Source organism: Aythya fuligula, chromosome 1 (genome assembly GCF_009819795.1).
Source record: "Aythya fuligula isolate bAytFul2 chromosome 1, bAytFul2.pri, whole genome shotgun sequence".
Classification (NCBI taxonomy): Eukaryota; Metazoa; Chordata; class Aves; order Anseriformes; family Anatidae; genus Aythya; species Aythya fuligula.
Window position 1 is genome coordinate 70881913 of NC_045559.1, and position 23955 is coordinate 70905867.

The 23955-nt window shown below is 41.5% G+C and overlaps 1 protein-coding gene across 1 annotated transcript in view; it reads left to right on the forward strand.

Annotated features, from left to right (window-relative positions):
* The first annotated feature begins 8719 nt into the window (after positions 1 to 8719).
* The window catches only part of LRP6 (LDL receptor related protein 6), a 125035-nt gene continuing 109799 nt past the window's right edge, over positions 8720 to 23955 (forward strand). The window contains 2 exon segments of the mRNA XM_032191628.1: positions 8720 to 8839; positions 23002 to 23395. Coding sequence (XP_032047519.1) covers positions 8833 to 8839; positions 23002 to 23395 — 401 coding nt within the window. The 5' untranslated portion in view covers positions 8720 to 8832.

Genomic DNA, 23955 nt, shown 5'->3' on the forward strand with positions numbered 1-23955 from the left:
TGCAGCTTAGTTCCTTATGTCTGGAAAGTCTCCTGACCCTGCAGAACATCAGGTATTTTGAAGCATAGAAGAAGGTTATCCTGGGCAGCAATCCAGACTGAATTGAAGTGGGTAGATGTGGCAGCTGGGGTCCATGACCTTGCACAACATCAGGTTACCGTGCATCAGCTGGCAAGTGGTAATTGTCCCCAAGCGAGACCCTGGTTCTTGTACTTGTGCTGACACCTGTGGTACAGCTGTGACTGTAGGAGAAACATGGGCTTGAAAGGTGAATTAAAAGATGAGGTCTGGTTTGGGGTAAAATTTATAGCTTTGTAACTGTCCCTGATTTCATTTTCTTCCTTTATTTTATTTTCACCTGATTGAATGTTGATTAAATCCCAATTAGCAACTACCTTGGCTACAGGCCTCTTAAGAGGCCTGGTGAAACTAGATAGCTCACTCCAGGAATGACTTTTCATATTTCTCATTTGGTGTTTGACCTAGAATTTAATAAGTCTTGCTTAAATCTCTAACTCAGCTCAACTCAAGTTTTTACCCTATTACCAACAGCAGTGACTTTTACCCTCTTTTTCTGTACAGCTGTTCCATTGTTGAGCTAATGTCATTCAAGAATAGAAGTTTCACTCAGAGAAAAAAAAAAAAAACACACAGGAATTTGCCATTGTATTTGCAGAGGTTTGCTTTGAAATATTTGTTTGAAGTAGCATCTATACAACAAAACAATTAATAGGTGATATGTATGTTGAGGAGCCAGCAACTGCAGTGTTGAGTGCTTTTATCATGAAGCAGTCCTTCTGCATCTACTGAAATAAAAACTAGAATCTCAGAAAAAGCGATTTTGTCCTTTGTTTGTCTATAAGAAGAGCTATGACAAGTGTTCCGCTATGTTGTTGGCAGGGAGTCTCAAATGTTTTGTGTTCATGTAAGTATAAGCCATCACAATAGCTATCAGAAAGAATAGTAAAAAGAACTGACAGATGCATAGTAGAGTACGGAAAAATTCCTGTGGTAGAAACTGGGAAGGCTGCTGGGCAACAAACGAGGCCAAAAGCTAGAGCTCTTCTGCTTATACACTGTGATCATTCAGCAGATTAAATAGAGAACGAGTGCAGATTACCCAAACCTTGTTTCATAAAAGCTATAGTATGTGCAGAACTGTGGGTCAGTAGATGGAGAGAGAACAAAGACTAAATAAATGTTCTACAAACATTTTTTATTTGGCCTATCCTTAAGTGATTTGGGTCTTTGGCTCCCATTGTTTTCATTTTGTTTGTTTGTTTTTGTTTTTAACATGGTGACTAGGAGGATACCTTTGATATGTTGGATTTGCAATTTACTGCCACAGTGTACCATGGGAAGCACATATCCTCACTGATGTTTCCCCCACCTAAAGTGCCAAGATTCCTAAACCACAAATGAAGACAGGGCTCTAAACTGGCAGCTCTTTCAACTCGTAGAGTTTTTTTATTTAAAAGAAAAGTGTTTGGGTGAAAATAGCATTTTACACGTATTGTTCAAAGAAAAGATTTCTTAATATGCTAAGATTAAATAGGGATTTTGTTCTGTGTAAGCTCTTTTCAAATCATTCTAAAGGTATTAGATTTTTCACAATTGTAGTAAGGAAAAAAATTAGCAGAAGTTGCATTAACTGCAAAGCTCTGGCACTGAAAAAGGCATTGGAAAGAGCTTTATGAGTCAAGGCTATTCAAACACAATTCTCTGTCTTTTATTTGAAGATCCATGTGACCAACTACTATCTTTGTGGGCTTGGTTGGAGAGGTGGGGAAATAGGGAAAAAAGAGAAATTGATTGGATAGCTTCACTTTTTTTTTTTTTTTTTTCCTCAAAGGAGAAAATAGGATCTATTTAATCCAGTACTGAATATGATGATTCTTTAATAATAGCTTTATAGCAGGCACAACTCTTTTAATAAATATATTGGGTGTATATGTGTGTGTGGGGAGGTCTTTCTCCGTGTTTTCCTTTCTCACTTATCTACATTTCATTGCCAGGCATACTGGTAGAGTCTTTATCAAAGTCCACGCTGTAAGGAAATTATTCAAAGAACTAATGGAGATGGAAAAGCAGCAAATGAGACTTCAGCCATACATAATCACATCTTCCATCCCTCATCACATGAAGAATGAGTTACAGGTCATAAACCACAGAAATCTTTATATAAAGAAACAGTGGAAGTTTCCACTGTTTAATTAATTAATCCATATTAATTCATTCTCTAGCAGACAATGAAATCAGTGGCAGACATTTTAGCCAGTGCCAAGGGGTATCACGTGTGGAGCTTTCTGCAATCCTGTGCCTGTATTTCAAATATTTTTTGTAGAGGCTTAGGTGTTTACATTGCTGTTGCCAGTTGATAGTGGAGGCAGAGGAGATAATTTGGCCATTCCCCCCAAGTCCTATAGCTCTGATTCAAAGATCAATATGATTCTATTAAAACAGAAATTCACTAAGTATATTAAGATATATTCAGATATTCACTAAGTGAAGAGGCAAGGCCTGTTTAAAAGGGACAGACTATAGAATCAACCACTGTCAATTATCTTGGTATTTCACTAGTTGAAATGAAGTGAACAAGGACTAATAAAAACTGTTATCAGCATTGTGATTCGTCAATTTCGGGAAGGGAAGGGAAGGGAAGGGAAAAGGAGACAGAAAATGAAAGAAAAAAGAGAAAGACAGAAAAAGAAAGGAAGGAAGAAAAGGTAAAGATTTTGTCCTTGTAGTTTGTGATGAATCTAAACTGAAAGATGCATTTTAAGATTACATAGGTTTTTCTTCAGCCACTAGTGGGCATGGGATCTGCAGGACTTGACCTTGTCTGAAGAAAACTCCTCCAAAATGCAAGGACTGTGAACAATGGATCATCTGTATGAACTTTTTCACTCACATGTTAAGCAATTCATGTGTTTTGCAGTGACTCTTCAGCAATAATAAATTTTAATCATTATGGAAATTAAATAATCTCAGTATGGCAGGCTGGAGAAATGAGCTGACAGGAACATCATGCAGTTCAACAAAAGCAAATGCTGAGACCTGTACCTGGAGAGAAGAAAATCTCATGTACTAGTAGATGCTAGAAGCCAGATGGCGGGAAGTGATGTTTGTAGAAAAGGTATTGGGGATCATGGTAGACACCGTCCCTGGGTGTGTTCAAGGAAAGGTTGGACATGGTGCTTAGGGACATGGTTTAGTGAGTGACATTGATGGTAGGGGGATGGTTGGACCAGATGATCTTGAAGGTCTTTTTCAACCTTAATGATGCTATGATTCTATGTTACCCTGATGAGAGGCTAGAGCCTGAGATGGAAAACGTCATGTGGAACAAGGTAGATAAGGCTGCAATTTGCTAGGTCCTGCAGTTTTGCTACCTAATCTAACCCATAAAAGTGGCCTTAAAGAAAGCTGGAGAGGGACTCTACCAGGGAGTGTAGCGATGGAACCAGGAAGAAAAAAAAATAATCTTGGTTTTCCTTGAAATAGCAAACTGCTACAACATCTCTCATTTTCGTGATCTTACCTTACAAATCGCTTAAACAGGTAACATCGTAGATATTAAACGTTAACCATTAGAGGGCACATCTTTCTACTCTGAGGAAGCGTGCGAGTAACTCGTCCTGATTGTCTAGCCTATTTTGAGGACTTGTCTAACAGCTAATAAAAACAAAACCTCTGAAGTGGTATCATGGTTGACGACACATAGCCTTTTTCTTGAGGTGCTTAGTTGTCGTGGCTGAATTGGCAGACTAGGTAAATATAAATATATAAAATAAAGATACAGATATAAATATAATATATACATTATAAATATTCTCCCCAGAGTTTGAGATTGGAGAGGGATGATTCTCTTTCCTGTCATAGAACTGCAGCTTTCCCATGCACTTCTCTAGTACTGCACTTTAGCCCAGAAGTGGTTATTTCAAATATTTCAGTATATTGCAAATGAGCTCTTTCCTACACACTGATTGTGTGTCACAATGTATATTGCACAAAGATTGAAGTGCTGCATGAATGATTGCTAATTACTGTGACACAGTGACTTACCTTTCTTGACCATAGGCATAAACTCTAGTCATTAATCCCTGTGACTAAAATAGTGTGAATAAATGTACAGTCCTTTACCAGTAACTAATTTTTAGACTTCAAAGGCTACAGTGCAAAGCATAATTGGTAAATATTGTGGATGTGAATTGCAAAATGCTGAGCTCCATGAAAGGGTTCTGAAAAGGAAGTATTCTTAAATTGCTGTTGCTTAAAAATGCACGCAACATTAGGGTTAATAGAGCCCAGATGCTGACTGTTTTTGAAAAATCTTAGCAAACTAAAATGAAATAGTGTTTTGGTGTCTGTCAGCCTGAAATGCAATCTCTTTTAAAAAAGGATGTTTTAGCTGTATCAACCTAGCATTACAGTACTTTACAAATTTTAGAACTATAAACTTTCTCAAAATGACATTTTTTATAATTTGGCTTTGAAACGTAGCCATGGCTAAATATTCATAAGGAAAGTATTGGACTTGCCCTGTGGTCTGGTGAGCAGTGCCAAATTGAAATCAGAATCCTATGTGGTTCACACTGAAAACACTATAGCTGAAGGAGCGTATCCTGAGGCTGTGCTGTTTTCAACTCCCTGGGAGATGTAACAGGAGAAAAGAGGTAGTAGGTGAACAGCCTGACCTTGGATATACCATCAGCAGGAGCCCAAGCACTCCTCGAAAGGTGTAAAGAAAATGTCCAAGCCTTTGGAGTCATCTATTTCATATTCCCCCTTGGGGTTATCACTGCTTCCCAATGGAAGCTTACCTGTATGCTCAGCTGAAGTCAAGCACCTTCTCCTCTGTGAAGTTTTGTTGTAAGGCTGTTTTCAGCCACAAAGAAATGCAGTTCTCATCCAGGGCACCAGGCAACATCTTCTGGAAGAGGAGATGGGAAAGAAAGAATGGGTGTTACACATAATGGGGAAAAAAATATGTAGTACTGAAGAGCAAGGAGAAGAGTAAATTCTAATTCTGTGATATGATAAAAAAAGGGACTTGATTAGATGTTTGAGGGGAAAATTGCCACAGAAGTAGCAACAGTGCTATTTTTTCTTTTTTGACAGACTGTGGGGAACCCTGCAGCCAGTAGCTGTGAAGATAAATGAGGTCTCCCAGCCTGGAGAAAATTTCCAGAATAGAGAAATGGCTATCAATCCACAGAAGTCCGCTCATAAGTTGCCCAAGTCCTGTTGAAAAGATGCAGTTAATATGGTATGGGAGCGAAAGTGGGGGAAAAAGTATTTTGGCTTATTACTGAACTTTAAGATGGGATAGATGATGATCAGGTAATTCTCTTCATCAAAAGAGTAACACTATGGAGAACCCATTGCTCTTGGAACAGGACAAACCTTGTCAGGCATGCATATCATATTTCTTAGAGCTGATCGTGTGTTGGGAAAGAGTTGGATGAAGTACTTTTGTTTATGAATATCAACTGTATGACCTAAGTGAAATGGCAAGGCGATGATTCTGGGAGTCAGGGTGTCTTATTATATCTGCGAAATGGTTTTAGCAGACAACACTGGCAAAGTCATCACTACATCATGTCCCATTTCCTAAGCTACTTTGCTGCAGTCTTTCCTGCTGGGGGCAAGAGAGGACTTGAGCTAGAGTTTTCAGTATGAATCTGTGCCCTTTTGAAGTCGGTGAGGGTTTTGCCATTGACTTCAGAGGGACCAGGATTTCACCACGCCATGCCATTCATTCTTGTTGAGACATTCAGTGAGAGAGCTAATTATGATAGTGGTTCTGTGATGTGGGCAGCCACAAATTCATTTGCTGAGCAGCCATCTTCTCCTAGCAGCTTTTGCTCATTAGGGACTTTAGCCCCAGTCCTACAAAGGATCCCTCTGACTTCCCTGGAACCCAGGGCACCATTCAAAGATGCAGAGAACCTTGGCTGTTGCTACTGGTTCCAGGAGCCCCAGCTGCCTCTATTCCTGTCCTCTGTGACTGGCAGAACTGTTGGTGAGGCTGCATTAGGACCAAAAACAGGGAAATAACCTGAGCATAAAGAAATCTATGTGAAACTCTTGTATAATTGAATCACCATCCAAATCTGGGGGGAAGGGGGAAGGCTGTGTAGCCTTCTGGACAATGGAAAGCCTTTGATGGGATTCAAAACTAAGCAAATGAAGATTTCTGTTCATAGGTTATAAAAAATGCTCATACCCAACAAGATGAGCTCCAGCAGAATAAACATTCCCTCTCTACTCTCATTTACTTCATTCTGACTTTAAACTCAAATAAGCAACACAATCATTTCAGAGAAATCCCCTCTATCCAGCGGCTTTTCCTCTGTGAGATATTCTTGCCTCCCTCTTTTACTTTGTAAAAATTGCTACAACTGAGTTAAATCTGTGTGTATGAACTAGAAGCAAAGCCACAGAACAGTTAGAACAGAGGTTTAGTCTTGAATCCAAAGCATTGAATAGAAAATGGGTTTGAAAAAAGCTACCTAGGCTTGAGTAGAGAGATGAGGACTGTCTCTAGAAGGGTTTAAAGAAAAGGGAATAGGCAGAGGGCAGTGAAGCTTCTAATCATTAAATGACTTAGAGGAAATCCTATCAGGAAAGGAAAGGGCTTGAATTATAGGAAAATGGTGAAATGCACCAGCATGAGGGGTGACAGCATATAATGTCTGAAAGCTTAAAATAAAACCAGCCAGCTTGGCTGCAGGGAAGATGTGAGAGCAAATAGGCAGGGGATCAGGGCTCCCAAGGGAGACAGTCAAGACACCAACGTGTTTCCAACCCAAAAAAAGATAAGATGCTAGGGGGAACAGCATGTAAAGAAATGTGTTGTGTGATTCAGGTGTTCAGGCTTGAGGTTTTCCTCAGCTATGCATTACATTATTAAGATACAAAGAATTCATTATAGACTTGCAATTATCCAGAAAGCAGTTAATCATCAATAATACAGTTATGAGCACGTAGCATAAGGAAAAAAAAATCCTCTTTATTTCTCTCTGATTCCAATCAGTGAAATAAATTGAATGTTGTGGCTCCTTCTGCCTGTCCCTGCAAACCTGGTTGTGATGACATGGGAAGATGAGGTTTATCTACTTTCTGGTACATTTGTGCATGGGAAGCCCTTTCCCTCATATGGATCTTGCTTGAGCTTGCTCATCTCCCCGGGTGACATGGCAGAGGTTATTTCATCGGGGAGAGGGTCAAGGACAACATTTTGTAATGCAGACCAGCCCCTAGGCAGGTATTGCTTTTGAGTTGTTTAAAAAATAAATAAATAAACGTAAACAACCTTGAAGGTTGGATATATATTTCTTTATATAAAAACTTTTTTTTTTTCTCCCCCCAGTAAAACCTGAGAGTCTGATATTATCACATGACTGCAGGAGCCTGATGTTAGACTCAGTCTATGACGCCTGGGCCTTTAATCTGGCCCAGATGTTATCTCCTACTGTAATCACAAGAAAAGCTATGAAAATACATGTTCAACAGATATGAAATTAAAAGTGAAACATTTCCATAAGTTTATAATAACCTTGAGAATAGCACAGACTTCAGGAGGCAAGGACCTCAAATTTTGCTTTGAGTCACTCTACCCCCACAGCATCACCCCAGCAAAGGGCTCTAACAGTCTGGCAGGGAGCCATGAGCATTCAGACTTGGGTTTTCCTTGGAGAAAGTGGGTTTTCCTTGGAGAAATCTCCCTGAAGCAGATCTGGAAAACCGGAGGACACTGTGTTTCCCTGGAAAACCCCTGAAGCAGGTTCAGGAAAACGGATTAGGGGAGGAAAAAAACGGGAGGAAACTCGAGGGAGCTGCGACTGTTTCCCGCGGCGCACAAGGCAGGCGAGGGACGCCTTTTGGCAGGCGAGGCTGTGTGGCCACGGCCCCGTGGGTCGCGGTGCGCTCGCTGCTCGTTTCGCTAAGAAACGGGTGTGCGGGAGGGAGCAGCAGCAGAGGGGCGGCCTTCACCTGGAGGAGGAGGAGGAAGAAGAGGAGGAGAAGGAGCCGTCTTTGTGCTGCCGCTCCGTGCCCGAAAGTAGTCCCGTCCCTGCCGGGCCGGCGTCTCTCCAATCCGCGTTGCTCCCCAAAAGCGGCGTGGAGGGAGAGAGAACGGGGGAGAGGCCCCAGGCGGTGCAGTGGCCCCGCAGGAAATTTGTGGACGACCCCTTCTGCCCCCAGCGGGCAACGGAGGGTCCCGCCGCGGCCGTGGTGCGTGCGCATGGGGGGGAGCGAGTGGGCAGGGGGGCGGTGCTGGCATCCCTCCCTCCCTCCCTCCCTCCCTGCATCCATCCATCCGTCCGTCCCTCCTTCTGTCCCTCCTTCCGTCCGTCCCTCCTTCCAGCCATCCCTCCCTCCGTGCCCGGGGAGGCGGGCGCTGCTCGGGGAGCGGGGCGCGGCGGCCGGGGGAGGAGGGGGAGGAGGAGGAGGAGGAGGAGGAGGAAGAGGGAGGCGGCGGCGGCGGCGGCGGCTGTATCCCTGCGCCTGTGCGCGCCCGGAGGAGCCGCGGGGAGCGCCTCGGGCTCGGGGGCTCGGGGGGTGGATGGCGAACGGCCGCGGCCAGGCGGCGGCCGGCATGGGGGGGATCGGCGGAGCGGGCGGGGCGAGCGGCCTGCTAGGGGGTGCCATCGCTGCCCCGGGCCTTCTCCTTCTCCTCCTCCCTCCTCTCCCCAGCCGGCCGGGAAGCCATGAACGGGCAGCGGGGCTGCTGCTTCCTCGCCGACGCCCCGCCGGTGAGAGCGCGGAGCGAGGGAAGATGGGGGCCGTCCTGCGCAGACCTGCTCGCCTGCAGTTTTTTGTTCCCTGATGAGAGGTGAGCGGGGAGGCGGGAGGAGAGGAGGAGGAGGAGGCAGGGGAAAAAGTTGACGGCTGTGCTGCGATGGGGCCATAGTTTGCCCGTGCGGGAGGGGAGCGGCCTGGCGGGGCACCGATAGGCGGGTGGCAGTGCTCCGCACCTCTCCCGGCATTGTTGTGTCCTCTAAACTTAAAAAACCAAAGCAGACCGAAATAAAAAATTAAAAACAAAAAAAAACACGATAGTCACGCCGGCATCGCCGGCGACGCCGCAGGAGAAAGATGATTTTCCTCCCTGTCGCTGCCGGGACCACGGAGAAGTTTGCTGGGGGGTCGTGATCAACGCGCGCGGGGGCTGCGCAGGGCCCCCGAGCAGCTCCAGGGGTGTCACGTGGGGGGTACCCGGGCCGTCGGTGTTCCGCCCCCCCCTCCAAGGCATCTTGGGTCTGGGGGATTTCGTGGTGAGAGCAGCCGAGGCGCCCTCGGAGAACGCGCTGCACTCAGCGACAGGGTCCCATGCTGGCTCTGGGCTGGGGAGAAAGTCACCTGTGGTGGCTGCATCTATCCTCTTTGCCTGGTGTTTTTCCCTAGGGTGAGGAAGAGGTTAATTGCTACTAGTTAATCAAACCGCACTTTAAATGTCGAAAATTAGTCTGTCATTGACATCCGTGGGATTCAATGAAAGGCCAGAGTAAAGGTGACTGAGGCTGAAGGAACTGCTCAGTAGCCAGAGTCGTCTCGGCACTCTGGAAAACAAAAAATTTTCCACTCCTCATATCCCCCCCTTTTTTATTTCTTCTAATGCATCTGTTTGCCATATTGTATCCTGTTTGCAAAGATACAAGTATACTTATTTAAATGGACTACGTCACATTTTGTATTCCTATTGTGGCAGCGAAACCTCAATTTTCAAAAAGTAAAGTTGGATCCAGAGCATGGAGAGGAATTGTTTCCCCGATTAGTTCATTTTATTATGTCACGATCATACCTGGTCCCTAATAAACCATTCATTTGGCTCTCACTTGCCATTTAAAACCCAGTCCGAAATGACAACAACCAGAAATCATTGGGATCACACTGTCACAACAGTATCAGCATGGTCAAGCACTTCTACTTCTTCAAATTAATCTCAAGATAGTGACACGTCCTACCAAAGTTTTTTGGCATACCTGATGATGCTTAATAAGAACCTTTGAGGAAACCATTCAGTTTATAAACTATTTAGGCTGTTATCTCTTCTCTTCTCTCACCTTTGTCTATTGCCAAGGACACTTGTATCCAAACAGCACTTCTTTTTCTTCTGTGTTCATGTGCTCCTGTTTTATTGATTGCCTCCCTGGAGTCATTATCTTCTATTTGTGGCATGATAGTAATTTCCCTGATTGGTTACTTTATGTAGATATAAACAACAGGAACAGATGAACTCTGAAGAAACAAACAAATCAAATTTTAAATGCGTACAATCCTCCCTAGTAAACAATCTGGTGGCAGGTAGAATTGTTTCGAGTGAGATGTGTTGAGTTTCATAAGAGGTGTCAGCAGTTCCTTAATGAGACAGAGACAGTGCCAGTATCAGTATGAATACATTTATACATGGAAGTAGAGGTAGTTATGAAGTCTGCTGTTGGTTTGCGAATTCAGTGCTGTGAGGGGTGCCAAGCCAACAGTGTTGGAGACTGAAACCCAGAAACTGGTATATGGGTGGACTACAGCATCCTCTCTGCTTAGAGAACTGCCTCCCTGTTCTCCACTGGCTAATGCAACAAACAAAACCACCAACAAAAACACAAATGGACAGAGGTGTACCAACTGAGCATGATTATTAGTGTAAGAAAACTATGGTAGGCTGGTTTTACCAAGCTGGAAAGGAATAAAATTGGTAGCATGGAAGTACAGCACCCTGTGAACTAGTACAAGGCTTGAAGTACTGGGCTGTTACTAGCCAGATACAGAAGCACCCTCGGAGGATTGTGGTAAGCCAGGACCCTACTGACATTTCAAGGGCAGGTATTTAGGATTTGTAGGAGGTGGGGGGTTACTGTGATGACAGCCAGCTGTGGAGGTTTTGTGTGCTTGGGTTTTTGTTTGTGTTTCCCCCCCCCTCTCCCCGTATTGTGGCTGATGGGAGGAATGGTTGCTTTCCTGGAACACCCTGAACTGCAACCGTGGCCCAGCTGCTGTGCTCCTCTCCTGGTCCCAAGCGCTTCTTGAAACCATTCCCCGGGAGTACTGGGGGGGAAGGAGCAAGACCTGCTTCATGGCAGCATTGCGTGTTCTTCGTGGCAGCTGTGAAACCAATGCAGTTCATGGTAGAGGTAGCTGGCAGTTGCAGAGAGGCAACAGCAGTGGCATCATATCTGTCAGGGAGCTACAGAGATCTGTGAAACAGGTTTCAACTTATTAAAAAGTGTTAAAGAGGTAGTTCTGCCTTCACAAGTATTCTTGGCTTACTTTTCCTACAGAAATACATGTAACTCTCCGGTCAGCATGCTGTTGCTGTTTTGTTTTTTAAAACCTGACCATGCAGAACACTCACAAAGCTCTCGCTTGAATAGGGGTCTTATAAATTATGTTTGTGCATACTTACTGAATGTTGCAGACCTCTGGGCTTAAGGTCAGGTAGTGAAGGAATGAAAATGGCTGTTTGGTAATGGGCATTTTAAAACCCCTTCTTCTCTTATGTGTTCAGAAGAGAGTTTGTCTAAATCTGTTGTTATTAGTAACTTGCTTTGATCAGCAGAACATCTTTGCTTTTTTTTTTTTTTGTGTGTGTGTGTCTTTTTAGATGCTCTCATATTATAACGCAGTTTAGGAGGAGCTTAATGTTCAAGACTTGTTAAGCTGTAACTGGGGTATTTGTGCACATTTTTCCACCAAAAGTCCAGAAATGGGACCAAGCTTTTTACCTCTGAAGCAGGCAGGCTGGAGGTGAACCATGGGTTTTAATCTGGAGCTACCTTTTTACTTTCCAGGCTAAAGGTCTCTTGACCTAGGACTAGACAATACTTACATTTTGACAGAATAACTTTGAAATGTCTTCTTTATTTTTATTTTTGATTTTTTTGTCATCACCATGATGTATTACTCCACCCAAGCTTGAATAGAACCGTATTCTGGTCATGTTTTTTCCATTGTATGATTCCTCAGAAATCAGCATAACTTTGTCTGCTGTGGTTTTCCAATGCATTTTCCTCTTTCATCTCTCCATAAGAGCAGTCTAAAATTAGTGTGATCTAAGGTGTTATAAAATCCAACCATTACTTTAATAGTTTTTGCAGTTGCATCTCTGTTGATAGCTCACTATCATCAGATTGCTTTAGCTTTTTATTTTTGTAATTTTTCACTGAAAAATTAAGATGGAAAGGATGATGGATTTTTTTCTATGCCTGGGAGGTAAGGTGAAGTAGTTGTTTATGGCAAGGTGCGCTGAAAATGTGAGGAAGTTCTGGGTATATGGATGAAGCTGTGTATATCTGCTCACAGGTGTGTAAAGATGATGGGCTTCTTTTATCCTTCGGTGGAGTTCTATACAGATACTTGGGTGAAAATCTTTGCTCGTTTCCCAGCAATACTGGTTAGAGGAGCATTAATCAGGTTTCCTTTTTTCCCTTATGAATTGATAACATCTGCACTTCCTGAGTTGCAGATAATGAGGGAATTTGGCTGGAAGTTGTAGAATGGGTAGAAGCTTTTTTTTTTGGAGGAAGATAGGTCAGGAGCTGGGGTGTAGGAACCTTTTAAACTCTGTCTTTGGGAGCTGAAGAAATCTGATTCCTTTGGACATATGTAATCCACCTTTATGATGATGTCGCATCTCAAAAATGCCAGCTTCAAAATATCTGCTGCAGTGCATATAATATGGGATTTACTTTTTCGTTCAAATCAAGTAGAGCACAGATAATTTTTTATTTTTATTTTTTCCTTCTGAGGGAGTGGCATAGGGGAAGAAAAAAAGGGAGAAATAGCTCTCAGCTTCTGATCTGTCACTATTCATCTCTTTTGGCAGCCAGTCTTCAGGATTAGACACTGTATTCTTTGTGCCCAGCACATTTAACCTCGTTAATTTCCTATGAAACACTAACTTCTAGGCTTGCTTTGCTGGTGGCTTCTTCCAGAGAGTCCCCATCCTTGTACAACAGGGAGGAGAACTTGTTATTGCTGAGCAGCACCAGAAATGCATTTTTTTGTAGAGCTTTGTTGTGTGCTGCTGCTTTGGGCAGGGTCTCAGACCTGAGTGCCCAGGTATGTGGCCAGCTCTTCTCCCAGCACTCCTACTGGGGAGCCCGCACAGTATCCACAGCCTCACCTGGGAGAGGTTTGGTTTGTATGCTATATGTGGCTGGTAAAATCCAGTGCTGCCACCCACTTCTCTGATGACACATGAAGGGCTTTTGTACTTCGACAGCATGGTTTACCTTGGAAAGGAATTTCCCACAGGTGGGCTTGTACTAGCGAGTGGTGGAAGTCTCTTCAAAAGCCATGGGGGGATGCGGCTGCCTCAGAGACTTGGGGAGCAGTTGCTGTTCTTTCTCTCAGAAAACAGCTGGCATTGCTTTTGTGGAAGTGGAGCCGTTGAACCTAAATTCTGTGGCTGTCAGTGTGTGGATGGGATGCCTGCAATGAGCATGCAGTGACCATTTACACTTCTCAGCCAAGCACTTTGTAGTGACTGCTCTTCTAGAGGGCAGTTGCTAGTGCCTTTCTTCATGAGGTGAAAGAAGTTTTCTCCTCTAATAATCTGTACTTATACAACTTGCACCTTGCTTGTGTAGTTTCAAAGTTTACACTTCTAACACGCTGTAAACAAAGGAACTGGAACTTTTATGGTAATTGTCCAAGGCTCGGATGCAGAAAGCATTGCATCTCGAATGCATTGCACGTAAATGCTGGGTATTGACACCCTAAATGTTAAGCAACTTTTTCCTATTTATATTTGTCAGGCACGTTAACACAGAGAGCCTTCCTTAAGCTGTCTGGATATCCTTGTAGTTAATAAATACTTATGGAAAGAGATTCCCAGGTAGTAGGCTCAATGTTTGCTTCACATGGTCTGACTCCAATGGTGTTTGCAAGCAGAAATGAGCTTGTTGTTGTTTTTCCTTTTTGTTATGCTCCCCTGTGCTGTGGTTATGAAAATAGGGGAGTTCTTTGTCTCATTGTGATTACCATGCTACAGACCTTTCTATTTCAGTGCAGTTGGCACAGTCCCTACCGATTTGCAAATAGAGTCAGACCTACCAATCAATGAATACAATGTGACTACTGTAAATACCATTGTGATTTTCAGTGTACTTTTAAGAAGATACTTTTCGAAGTGTAGGTGGGGAAAAAAAAAAAAAAAAAAAAAAAAGCTATGGCTTAGTAATATTTTGTTTCCTTTGCAAACTGTTATAAACTTCTGAGAAAGTATGTTAGCTTAAATAGAAGGAATGCTTTTTGAGTTTCAATATTTATATGAATAGAACAATAATAAAGTGTTTTAAATATAAACAGACATGGAAAATGGCAATGTTCATACAGATTTTTTCAGTATCTTGTTACAGGATCACATTACCTAAATAGAATTACTCCCCTCGTGATATAATCAATGTGGCAGAAATGGGATTATAGTTTTAATTCTGTTTATGAGGGGCCATGTGTGAGCTCTTGATGTCAGATTTGAAAAGTAATCATATGAGAGACAGAAAATCTTAATCAAACTAGCTATATAATTTTGTTTGAATCAAAAAATAATTTGTTTTCTTTCTCTGTGATACTGTAATGTAATATTCTCATTTATATTTTCCCCCCTACCTGTTCCAAATGGAAAAACATTTTTATTTTTTTTTAGTGTTTATGCCTCCAAAACATCTCAGTAATGAGCGTTCTTCTCTATAAGTTGTCAAACAGTTCTAGAAGGTGGCTGCTGTGTTTGTTTAAACTCTTGAAGTTAAGAGCATGTAAAAGATGACTTAGAAATATTTTCATTTGATTGCTGTTCTGTCAAAGCAGTGAATAATTTTTTTGCTTGTACTCATAGTATTAGTATTAATTAAAATGCTGACACTGCAGAAATCCAAAAATCCTCTTGCCCACACAAGGATTAGGAGAGTAGATATATTAAAGTTAAGAACAATGGAGGAGTAGGAAAAATAATTTGTAAACCTTGTAGTGACTCTTATTAGATCAATTTGGAAAACACGTTTGTGTTTTAATAAATCAGAAACTTAACTGAGGCTCAACGGTCAATATTTACCCTGTAGGTAATAGTAATGTTCATAGGTAATATAATTCCAAATTGGTTGGTGTGTGTGTGTGTGTGCGTTTATGGATTGTTAGATTATTTTTTTTTTTGATTACCAGAATTAAGTTGTATTCAATAGGAAAAAGATCAGCATTTGCATTTTTTGAATGGTCCTCTCTGTGTCTCTATATATTTTTTCATGCATAAAAATGAATAATTTCTAATGTAAGGCTGTTGAAGATTTTACATTAATTATGATGTGAGAGTATTCTGGGAATTTAAAAATGGCTAAAACAAAACATGCAGGTCCAACTGTGTTTTAAAGAAAAAAAAAGTGCAACGATTTTCAAAATTCTTGAAGTATGTGTCCATCTTTCTTTACCCTTTAAAAGTAGTCCCTAACTGTTCATTTGAGCTGGAATAGTTATTTACTAATCTGTAGTAAATGTAATATAGTCTTAAGTCTTAGACTGCTTAAAGTGCAGTTTTGGTTTGAGAACTTTTTTCCCTTTGGCTGATGGAAAGTTTAGCTTTAAGCTTGCACTGTGAGTATTTTGTTTCAGTTTTCTTATAAATCTGTTTTCTATTTGTGTGAATTGTGGCATCAAATCCTTCATTTTTTGCAATTTTTTTAATACTGTTCTGTCTCAAGGAAAGTATTGTAACTATGAGAGAAACAAAATCTGTGAACTTGTATGGACAAAAAATAGTGTTTTACTAGTAGGAGGTATAGCTTGTTTTTTATTCTCAGTATTTGTTATGATGGATGAACTGACAAAGGTACCATTCACCAAGCTTGATCTGGCAAGTACAACACAAAGTAATCACTGGAGAGCTGGTATGTTGTTAGATGAAGAATCGCAGAGGAGTGGAGATGAAAATGTGATAAGGCTTTTGAGGCAGTGGAGCCTTCTACTCTCCCCCTAATCAGTTGCATGTTTATGTCACAGCTGAGGGCTGTCACTTACTCTGGCATTGCACTTAGCAGTGCTGACAACTTTTTCTTGTTTGTCAGTCATTCAGTCCTCCAGCTGGGGTCTTTTGTGCTGAATTCTGAGGTCATGCTTTACAGCAACTTCCTAAGAGTGCTTCAAAAAAACTAAAGAAGAGGACAAGTAAACTTAAGGGCTTTTTATGTTTTGATTTTTTTTTTTTTTTTTAAACTTGATGATATACACTGTTGCACTTAAAGAAACATTAAGCAAAGCACCATATAGGCGAAGCATGCCAGCTGGGATAAGTTGCTGAAAGTGTCATCTAAGGGTAGCTCAATGACTGTGAACTTCTTGTCCATGTGGAAAAGGAGTTGTTAGTTTCAAGGTGAACTAGTGTGCTGCGGCTCAGTGCATCCCCAAGCAGGTGTGCCAGCCAGCCCATGGGCCATGATCATTCCAGGCTAGCAGCAAACTTTGGAGCATTCCTGTCTCAGTTGGCTGAGGTGTGCAAGGTGTATCTGGTGGCTGCCAGCCTCTCCAGGCCCTGGGAAATGGGCTGCCTCTGCTACTGCACCCCAGCACCATCTCTCAGTGCTCTAATTCAGTGCAGGGACTTAAACAGTGCCTTTCAGCAACATCATGAGGGGTTTGATGCAGGATTTTTGGTTTGTTTTCTTACTCTTAGAAACTCTGTTGGCAATAATGACACCAGAAAGTATGAAGGGTAGTGTTTGTTTTTGTCATTGTTTTTGTTTGTTTGTTTTCTTGCCGCTTTTTGGCTCCTCTTTATAAGCAACAGGATTGTGGCAGAAGGTCAGTATTAGATGACAGTGCTGCTGCAAGCAGATGCCTGATCAGGGAGCAGAACACCCTGCTCATCCTAGGCTGTTGTGAGCAAGACAGATTCGGCATATTAAGTTATGGATGGCTCTCTGTCAGAGTGGTGTCTTTTATCCCCCATGAGAGTGCAATGGAAAGAGTAGGAGAGTCAGTGTTATGCAAAGATGAGCCAAGTCACCTTTTCCTTACTGAGATGGGCAGTTGACGTGAGTGTGCTACCAAATGCTGAGGCATGCTCTGATAATTTGGAAATGATCAACTGCCAGCTTTTTAGATCTGTTGCTGACAAGCTGATTTCATGGGTGATGCCTGGCATTGAGAAAGTTATTTGCATGGTATACACTGGTGTTCATGGTGTACTTCAGTCATATGTGCTTTTGTTATACTGTGCCAGGTCTGCTGACTTTGTATTCCTGGACTTGGCATTTCTGTCCTTCCATGTACTTTTTTTCCTCATTCTTTTACCCCCATCCTTGCAGTTCCTTAGTAAAAGAAGTGTTTTTCCTATTATTGAGCAGGTTAAACAATGATGTGCTGACTTTTATCAGCAGGTCTCGCCTTTGTCTCCACAGCTCTTATCTGGCCAAAGTCCTGCAAAATTAACAGTAGAGACTTGATACAGAATCCAGGTGCCATTGTTGTTGTTTGGTGTCTTTGCTTTTGCACGGATGTTTTCACTCTTCTCATTCATTGGCAAGCCTGGCTGTTCCTGTCACCTTTTGAGTTGCCACCTGAACAGTCCTTGGATGTCTTTGGGATGTGGAATAAGCTTTAGGTTAGCTGAAAAGAGGAGAGAAGGACCTATTGGAAAAGTTTGGGCTGCCTCAGGCTTGTTTACTAAAGTCTGATTGCCTGCAGTGTCCTGTAGGTATATTTGTGAGAACAAGGAGGTTTGGATAGAAGAGAGCTCTCCATTCACAGTGAAGGTGGAATGGGGACTACCGTGAAGTTCATTAGTCTGTGTAAAAACAATTGTGTGGGATACATCAGGAAGGATGTTGTGATGAGCCACATGGTGTAAATCCTGGTGCTTGCTGTGCTGAAATGCCTATATATTTCCTGGAGATCTTTTTTTTTTTTTTTTTCCTTGAAAATAGAAATCATCACTGGATGTGTTTCTTGAGGATGGGTCCCTGATTTGGGGGGAAGCTTTGTTTTTCTTTGCAACATACCTCTCTTCTGATTGATATGTCTCCCAGGCTTTTATTCCCAATGTTATCTCAACTGTCCATGACGACACTTACTCACTACAAACACTGCATTCAGTTAGTTTTCCAAAGAACGATGAAGTCTTGATTTCTGACTGCAGCTCTCCCCCTGCTCCCACATGAGGGGTGGAACCAAAAGTCACAACTCCTGACAAATCTTTTCCTTCTTGCTCCTCCAGGCTGACCAGCAGGATTTGAATATGCACTGAAACTAAATACACAGAGTTCTTTTTAAGCATAAGCAGTGATGGAGAAACTTGAAACCTGGGGAGGAAAGGAGAGTCCTCACAATTTGACTGTGTCAGAACACTCTCCACCGAGAGAGTTTTTCTTACATTCTTATGTTGGCTGTCTGTGGGATGTAGTGGGAATGGGGAGGATTGTAGTACATACAAGGAGCTTTCTGTGCAGGATGGCTTTGAGGAGGTTGCAGTTACTGGTCTTTGCTGGTTATCTATACCCAATCCTCCGCTTTTTTTTTCCTTTGCAGTTGGTATATGGGTGCATGTTATTCTATCACAGTGCCTGGTAAATTCTCTGTGCTTTCTGCGCCTCATCCAAGATGGTGTGTGTTTGCTTGGTGCATCTCATCACTGTGTCTACTCTTCTCCAGTTTTTGTTTGCTGTCCTTGTGGCAGTGAGCTTGGCAGTATTGGTTCAACATCAGGTGTTCAAACTTCTTCACTGAGACATTTAAGAGAGGGAGTTTTCTCTTTCTAGTTTGAGGACATCTTCTTCCAATGTAGCAATCCCTCCGCTTATTAGCAGTGGCCGTCTGCATGGATACTTTGTCCATAATGTGTGCACCTGCCTAGTATGACTGGCTGGGCCACGTTGGGATTCTGGCAAAGGTTGCCACAAATTTTGGTGGCCACCTCTCATCTGGCCTAAATTTTGGGTTCACAAACACCTGGTTCAGCTAATTTGTCAAAGGTGATGTAGCCCTGCCTTTTCCTGTTGTGCTAGTCTTACATTTATCTGCTTTTGTTCTGAACTGGTTCTGGCTGACAACTGGCTGAAAACTGCTTTTTGGTGGGTGAGGAAAGGGTACGGTAGCTTTCTGCTAGTTTAGCTCCCTGCGTTGTTTCGCTGTGGTATTAGGTGAGTGCTAGTGCCAGTGCAAAAGAGAGCTTGGAAACCTACAGCTGAAAGTGGAGCTGAGGAGAAAGGATGTGGCTGCAGTCACATCTTGAGCAGATCTAACAGGCTGCCAATAAAAGCAGAGAGAGCTGCTCCCCCTTCCAGTACCCTGCTGCTCGCCTTATGTTAGTTTTGGATTTCGCTGGATCTCTTCTTGAGTTGATTCAACTTGCTCACCCAGTCAAACCTTTCACTGATGTAATAACTTGAATCAGCTTGGGAAAGGGCCCATAAGTAAGTGATGGGGTAGAACAGCATAGTTGAGGGTTGCGAATGAGGAAAAAAGGGGGTTGGGGAAAATGAGGTGATACTAATTGTATTAACCAGGCTAAAGTCCCTATGAGTGAAAGAGAATGAGCCTGATGAAGGGTAATGCTGACCTCATGATGCCCAGAAGTGTTATGGATGGATCACCCGGAGCGGAAAGAAAGCAAGTAGGAACTTGTGGAAGTGGCATCTCGACTAGTTAAAGAAAAGTACGACAAATTCAAATAGCTTCAAGTTTCTTCTTGAATATTAAAAAAATAAATAATAGTATTAAAACGTTGAAAAATTATTTTATTTGTTAATTGATTTTTATTCCTACTGCTTCATCCCTTTGCATCCTGTGGGCCGCAGTATTTTTAAGCCACAATTTTTGTTGTGGTTCAGATGTGTTAAACCTTAATTTGTGTAACTTTTGTAGTCTCTAAACAAATATTTGTTCTTGCTGGTGGATATAAAAAAAGGCTATTTTGAAACCAAGTCTAGCTTTTACTCTGTATTGGGTACTTTCCCCTAGTTAAAAGAATAAACTACATGTAGGTCTCTCAGGTGGTAGATGACGTGATAACTTTCACTATGGTTTCAATTGCCGATTTCTAAGATGGTTGTTTTTCCTTTTGCTTTAAAAGAGTGTAAGTACTTCTTTTCAATGTATTATAATTTGATGCAGTTAATATGTGTATTTATGATGTATATCAAAAGGAAAAGTAGAAACATATGTAAAGAGTTCAGCTTTGACTTCTTTAAAAAAAAAAAAAAAATCAAATCTGAGTTGCATCTCCTTGCCCCATTGCAACTTAAACTGTGAAATAGTTGCATAGCTATGAAAGGAATTTCTCTTGGATTTCTTCCCTTTAGTTATTAGTATAGTTCATAACTGTGTTATTCAAGACAGCATTGTTGGGTCCTGTGTCTCTTTCAGAGTGAGTTATATGGAGCAGGATGGGATCTTCTGCCCCATTTCTCCCTTTGGCATTGCTGTTTGAGTCAAGTAAATAGCAGAGATGATACTTGGTACTAACGCTGCCAACTTCAATAATTAGATTTTATAGGATATTGAAGCCTCCGTGTTTTCTGGGAAGGGTTGGAGAGGGTGGGGGAACAAACTTGTTTTTTATTATTTTGGTGATGCATACTTCATTCCTGAATGTCGCAACAAATTGGAAAGCTTAATATCCTCATCTGCCAGCCCTGTGGAATGCGCTACAAGTTGCAGCTTTGAATCAATCTGTATGAAACTGCTCATCCTAAGTGTAGCTGTGTTCATTCTGAGCTGTCACTCAAATAACTGGTATCATTCATGAAAAGGATGCTTTCTCCAACTGTTCCTTGGCCAGCTCTGAGCTCCAACAACGAGTGAATAACCTATGCAGTGCAGTTGTGTTAGGCTCAGCTGTGCCTTCAGGCCTCAGTGATTACACTTGACATGACTGGTGTTCCAATTCACTGCATGCTGTGTGCATGGGTACTCTTGCTCTGTGTTGTACATAATAATGGAGCCTGTACTCATTTGTGCCTGGATTTACCTTTTTTCAAATGCTGGGCATGCTGTCTTATTAGAGAGAACTCTGCCAGTTGGCTGCACATTTCACATGGTGCTTTGGGTGACATTGAGCTGGCTATTAATGAGATTTTTCAAGTCACAGTTGTATGCAAGCTTTAAAAAGTAGATTATTGTATTGCATGTCTCTTTTTTATCATTCTCAGTTTACCACGCAGTTTTTTTTTTGTTTGTTTTCTTCTGGAAATGCAGTCTTTTTAAGCAACCTGCACTTAAGGAAACTCTACTGTGATTCATTTTGAATCTTTAGGATATGGAAAATTATGCAAGGAAGGGAAGGAGATAGCAAAGTAAGGTAATAAACATACTTAATAAAAGGTTTCTGCTTTCTGATTTAAAGATGTCTACCCCTTCTCCATAGAAATATAATCTCTAAACTGAATATTTTGCTGCACAATTAAAAACTTGTTTTCTGGAGGGGGAGTACAAATTTAACATCCTTAAAAACAAAAAAGCTCCCCCCCTAGCTATTCAGGTATCTTTCTTCTAAAGCTGGCATGAATCAATTTATATTCAGTACTTCTAAACTTAGGCAGACAGCCTGAACAATTTAGTTTTCAAAAAGAAAAAGAAAGAAAATAGCTTCCAAAGATATAACAGCACTTGTTTAATTTGTTCAGTTAGAGGTAGATTAAGGAACTTCTTAGTCCCTTCAGCTTCTCCCAGTACACGTGGCAGTGTCTTTGATAAACAGTTTTGCAGTAATGAGGGGAGTAGCCTGCTCCTGGAAACTAGCTTTAGAATTTTCTAAAGCATGTATTTGTTAGGTGTTAGTATTTCTAATTTTAGTGTGGGATTCTGAATGCATTGTGATTTCTCATGCAAGAACTGTATCTGTTCTGGCAGTGTAACCATTTACATTCAGACAGGCACATCTTTGGCTCTGAAATTAGGGCTTTGAGTTAGGACATACATCCTGCTAGAAATTTAATATGCCTACTTATCCTAACAAATAAATCTGGAGGATTTTTGTTAATTTTGTGTGGTGGCAGATAGACAAGTGTTCAGTATGCCAACTACTCTATGTCTAGATGCTGCTGTACAGCTCCACTGCTACAGTGACTGAGTAAACACAGGGAAAGGTAGATATGTTTAGTGGTAAAAACTGTGTACCTTATGTAAAAGTAGGAACGAGGACAGAATTTTCATAATGTTATATATAGCTTGTGGTTAAGGACAATTAAAGGGGCATATTACGTTTTAAAAAAATGGTTGCTTCATGATTGCTTCTTTCCATTAATTGTATTAGTCAGGTATCATGTATGAAAAATGTACTGACCGTGCAAACTGATACAGTAAGCAAATAAGAGGAGTGGAGCTGAGTTTGAAATAACTCACTGTGGTTCACTCATGTGGGTGTATTTTTCTCCCTATCTCTTCATACCAATATTGACACTTATATATATATATATATTCCTTTAATTTTCTGTGCACTTTTTATTTGTATGTATTATATGTAAAATATCCAAGATACATAATTTCAGAGAGTATCAACACACACACATGTCTTTGATAGCCTGACATGAATTATGCTTTTATAGAAGCTTGTGCGGTGTATATTACTAAATTCTGGCAATAAATAAATAAATAAATAAATATTTTTGCTCTTGTGGGCCAGTACTGAGTGCTTATAAAGCTGCTTTAACCTCATCTTTCATATTCTTATTTAAGCATCCTTCTGTACAGAACAGTGTCATTTGGGCACTTCAAACCTCCATTTTCTTTGTTCTCTGCCTTCTTCTTTAATCTTATTTTAATAATGCACAGCCCAGAATAATGAGCTGCCCATTACCAAGTTACCATCTTGAGTTGTAGCACAGTTGAAAGACTTCGATTTGAGTCTGTGCTTTTCAGTCAAACTTCAAAATGTCCCCCTGCCTCTTTTTTTGTTCTCTTTCCCTTACATTAGTAGTTGCGCTATGACGGTACATCAGGCCATAAATTGTCCTTAGTAGGAGTGTTGTTAATGCATCTGCCTGTCCCCCCACCCCTTATTTCTCCCACTTGAAGCTGCCCCGCTGTTGCTGTATGCAAACCGACGTGACCTGCGCTTGGTGGACGCTGCACATGGGAAGGAGAACGCCACTGTGATCGTGGGCGGCCTAGAGGACGCGGCAGCAGTGGACTTCGTGTTTGTGAAGGGGCTGATATACTGGAGTGATGTAAGTGAAGAAGCCATTAAACGAACAGAATTCAATAAGTCTGGGAGTGTACAAAATGTGGTCATCTCTGGACTTTTGTCACCTGATGGGCTGGCATGTGACTGGCTGGGAGAGAAATTATACTGGACAGATTCTGAAACAAATCGGATTGAAGTTTCCAATTTAGACGGATCACTGAGGAAAGTTTTGTTTTGGCAAGAATTGGATCAGCCCAGAGCAATTGCCTTAGATCCTGCAAGAGGGTAAGTCTTTGTCAAAATACTTGTGACTACGACCATTTCTTCTATGGCTTGTTTGCTAAGTGATTTTAAATACTCGATGGCACTGTTATTGAAGTTATTCTGATTCATTTTGCATTATTTGCTTCTCTATTATTGTGCCTTGAAAATAATTTGCACTTCTGGAAATGCTTTTATCTTGGTTTGTGAACAACTAGAAATCATCAGGCATTCAAAAAAAAAAAAAATTATTTTGGCAGTAGTGCAGATGATAAACAGAAATTCTAAGGTGAAAATGTGTAATCTGCTTGAAAAGCCATCAAAATGCCTGTAAATAGGCTTGTGCATCACTGCAGTGTCAAGTAACTGATTTTTTGGGAACGTTATTCCTTGTTAATGTTTATGCTTTATTGAAACAGCAAGAGAAATGAGACAAATAAATGCACTGTACTAAAAATATTTTGAGACGTGTTTTGGAATTTAACCAAAATTAACAGCAAGGTTGTTCTCTTCACTCTTCAGGGAATTTATCGGCGAAAAAAAGGGGGCTTGGAATAGCCCACTCTAGAACAGATTTGATTGTT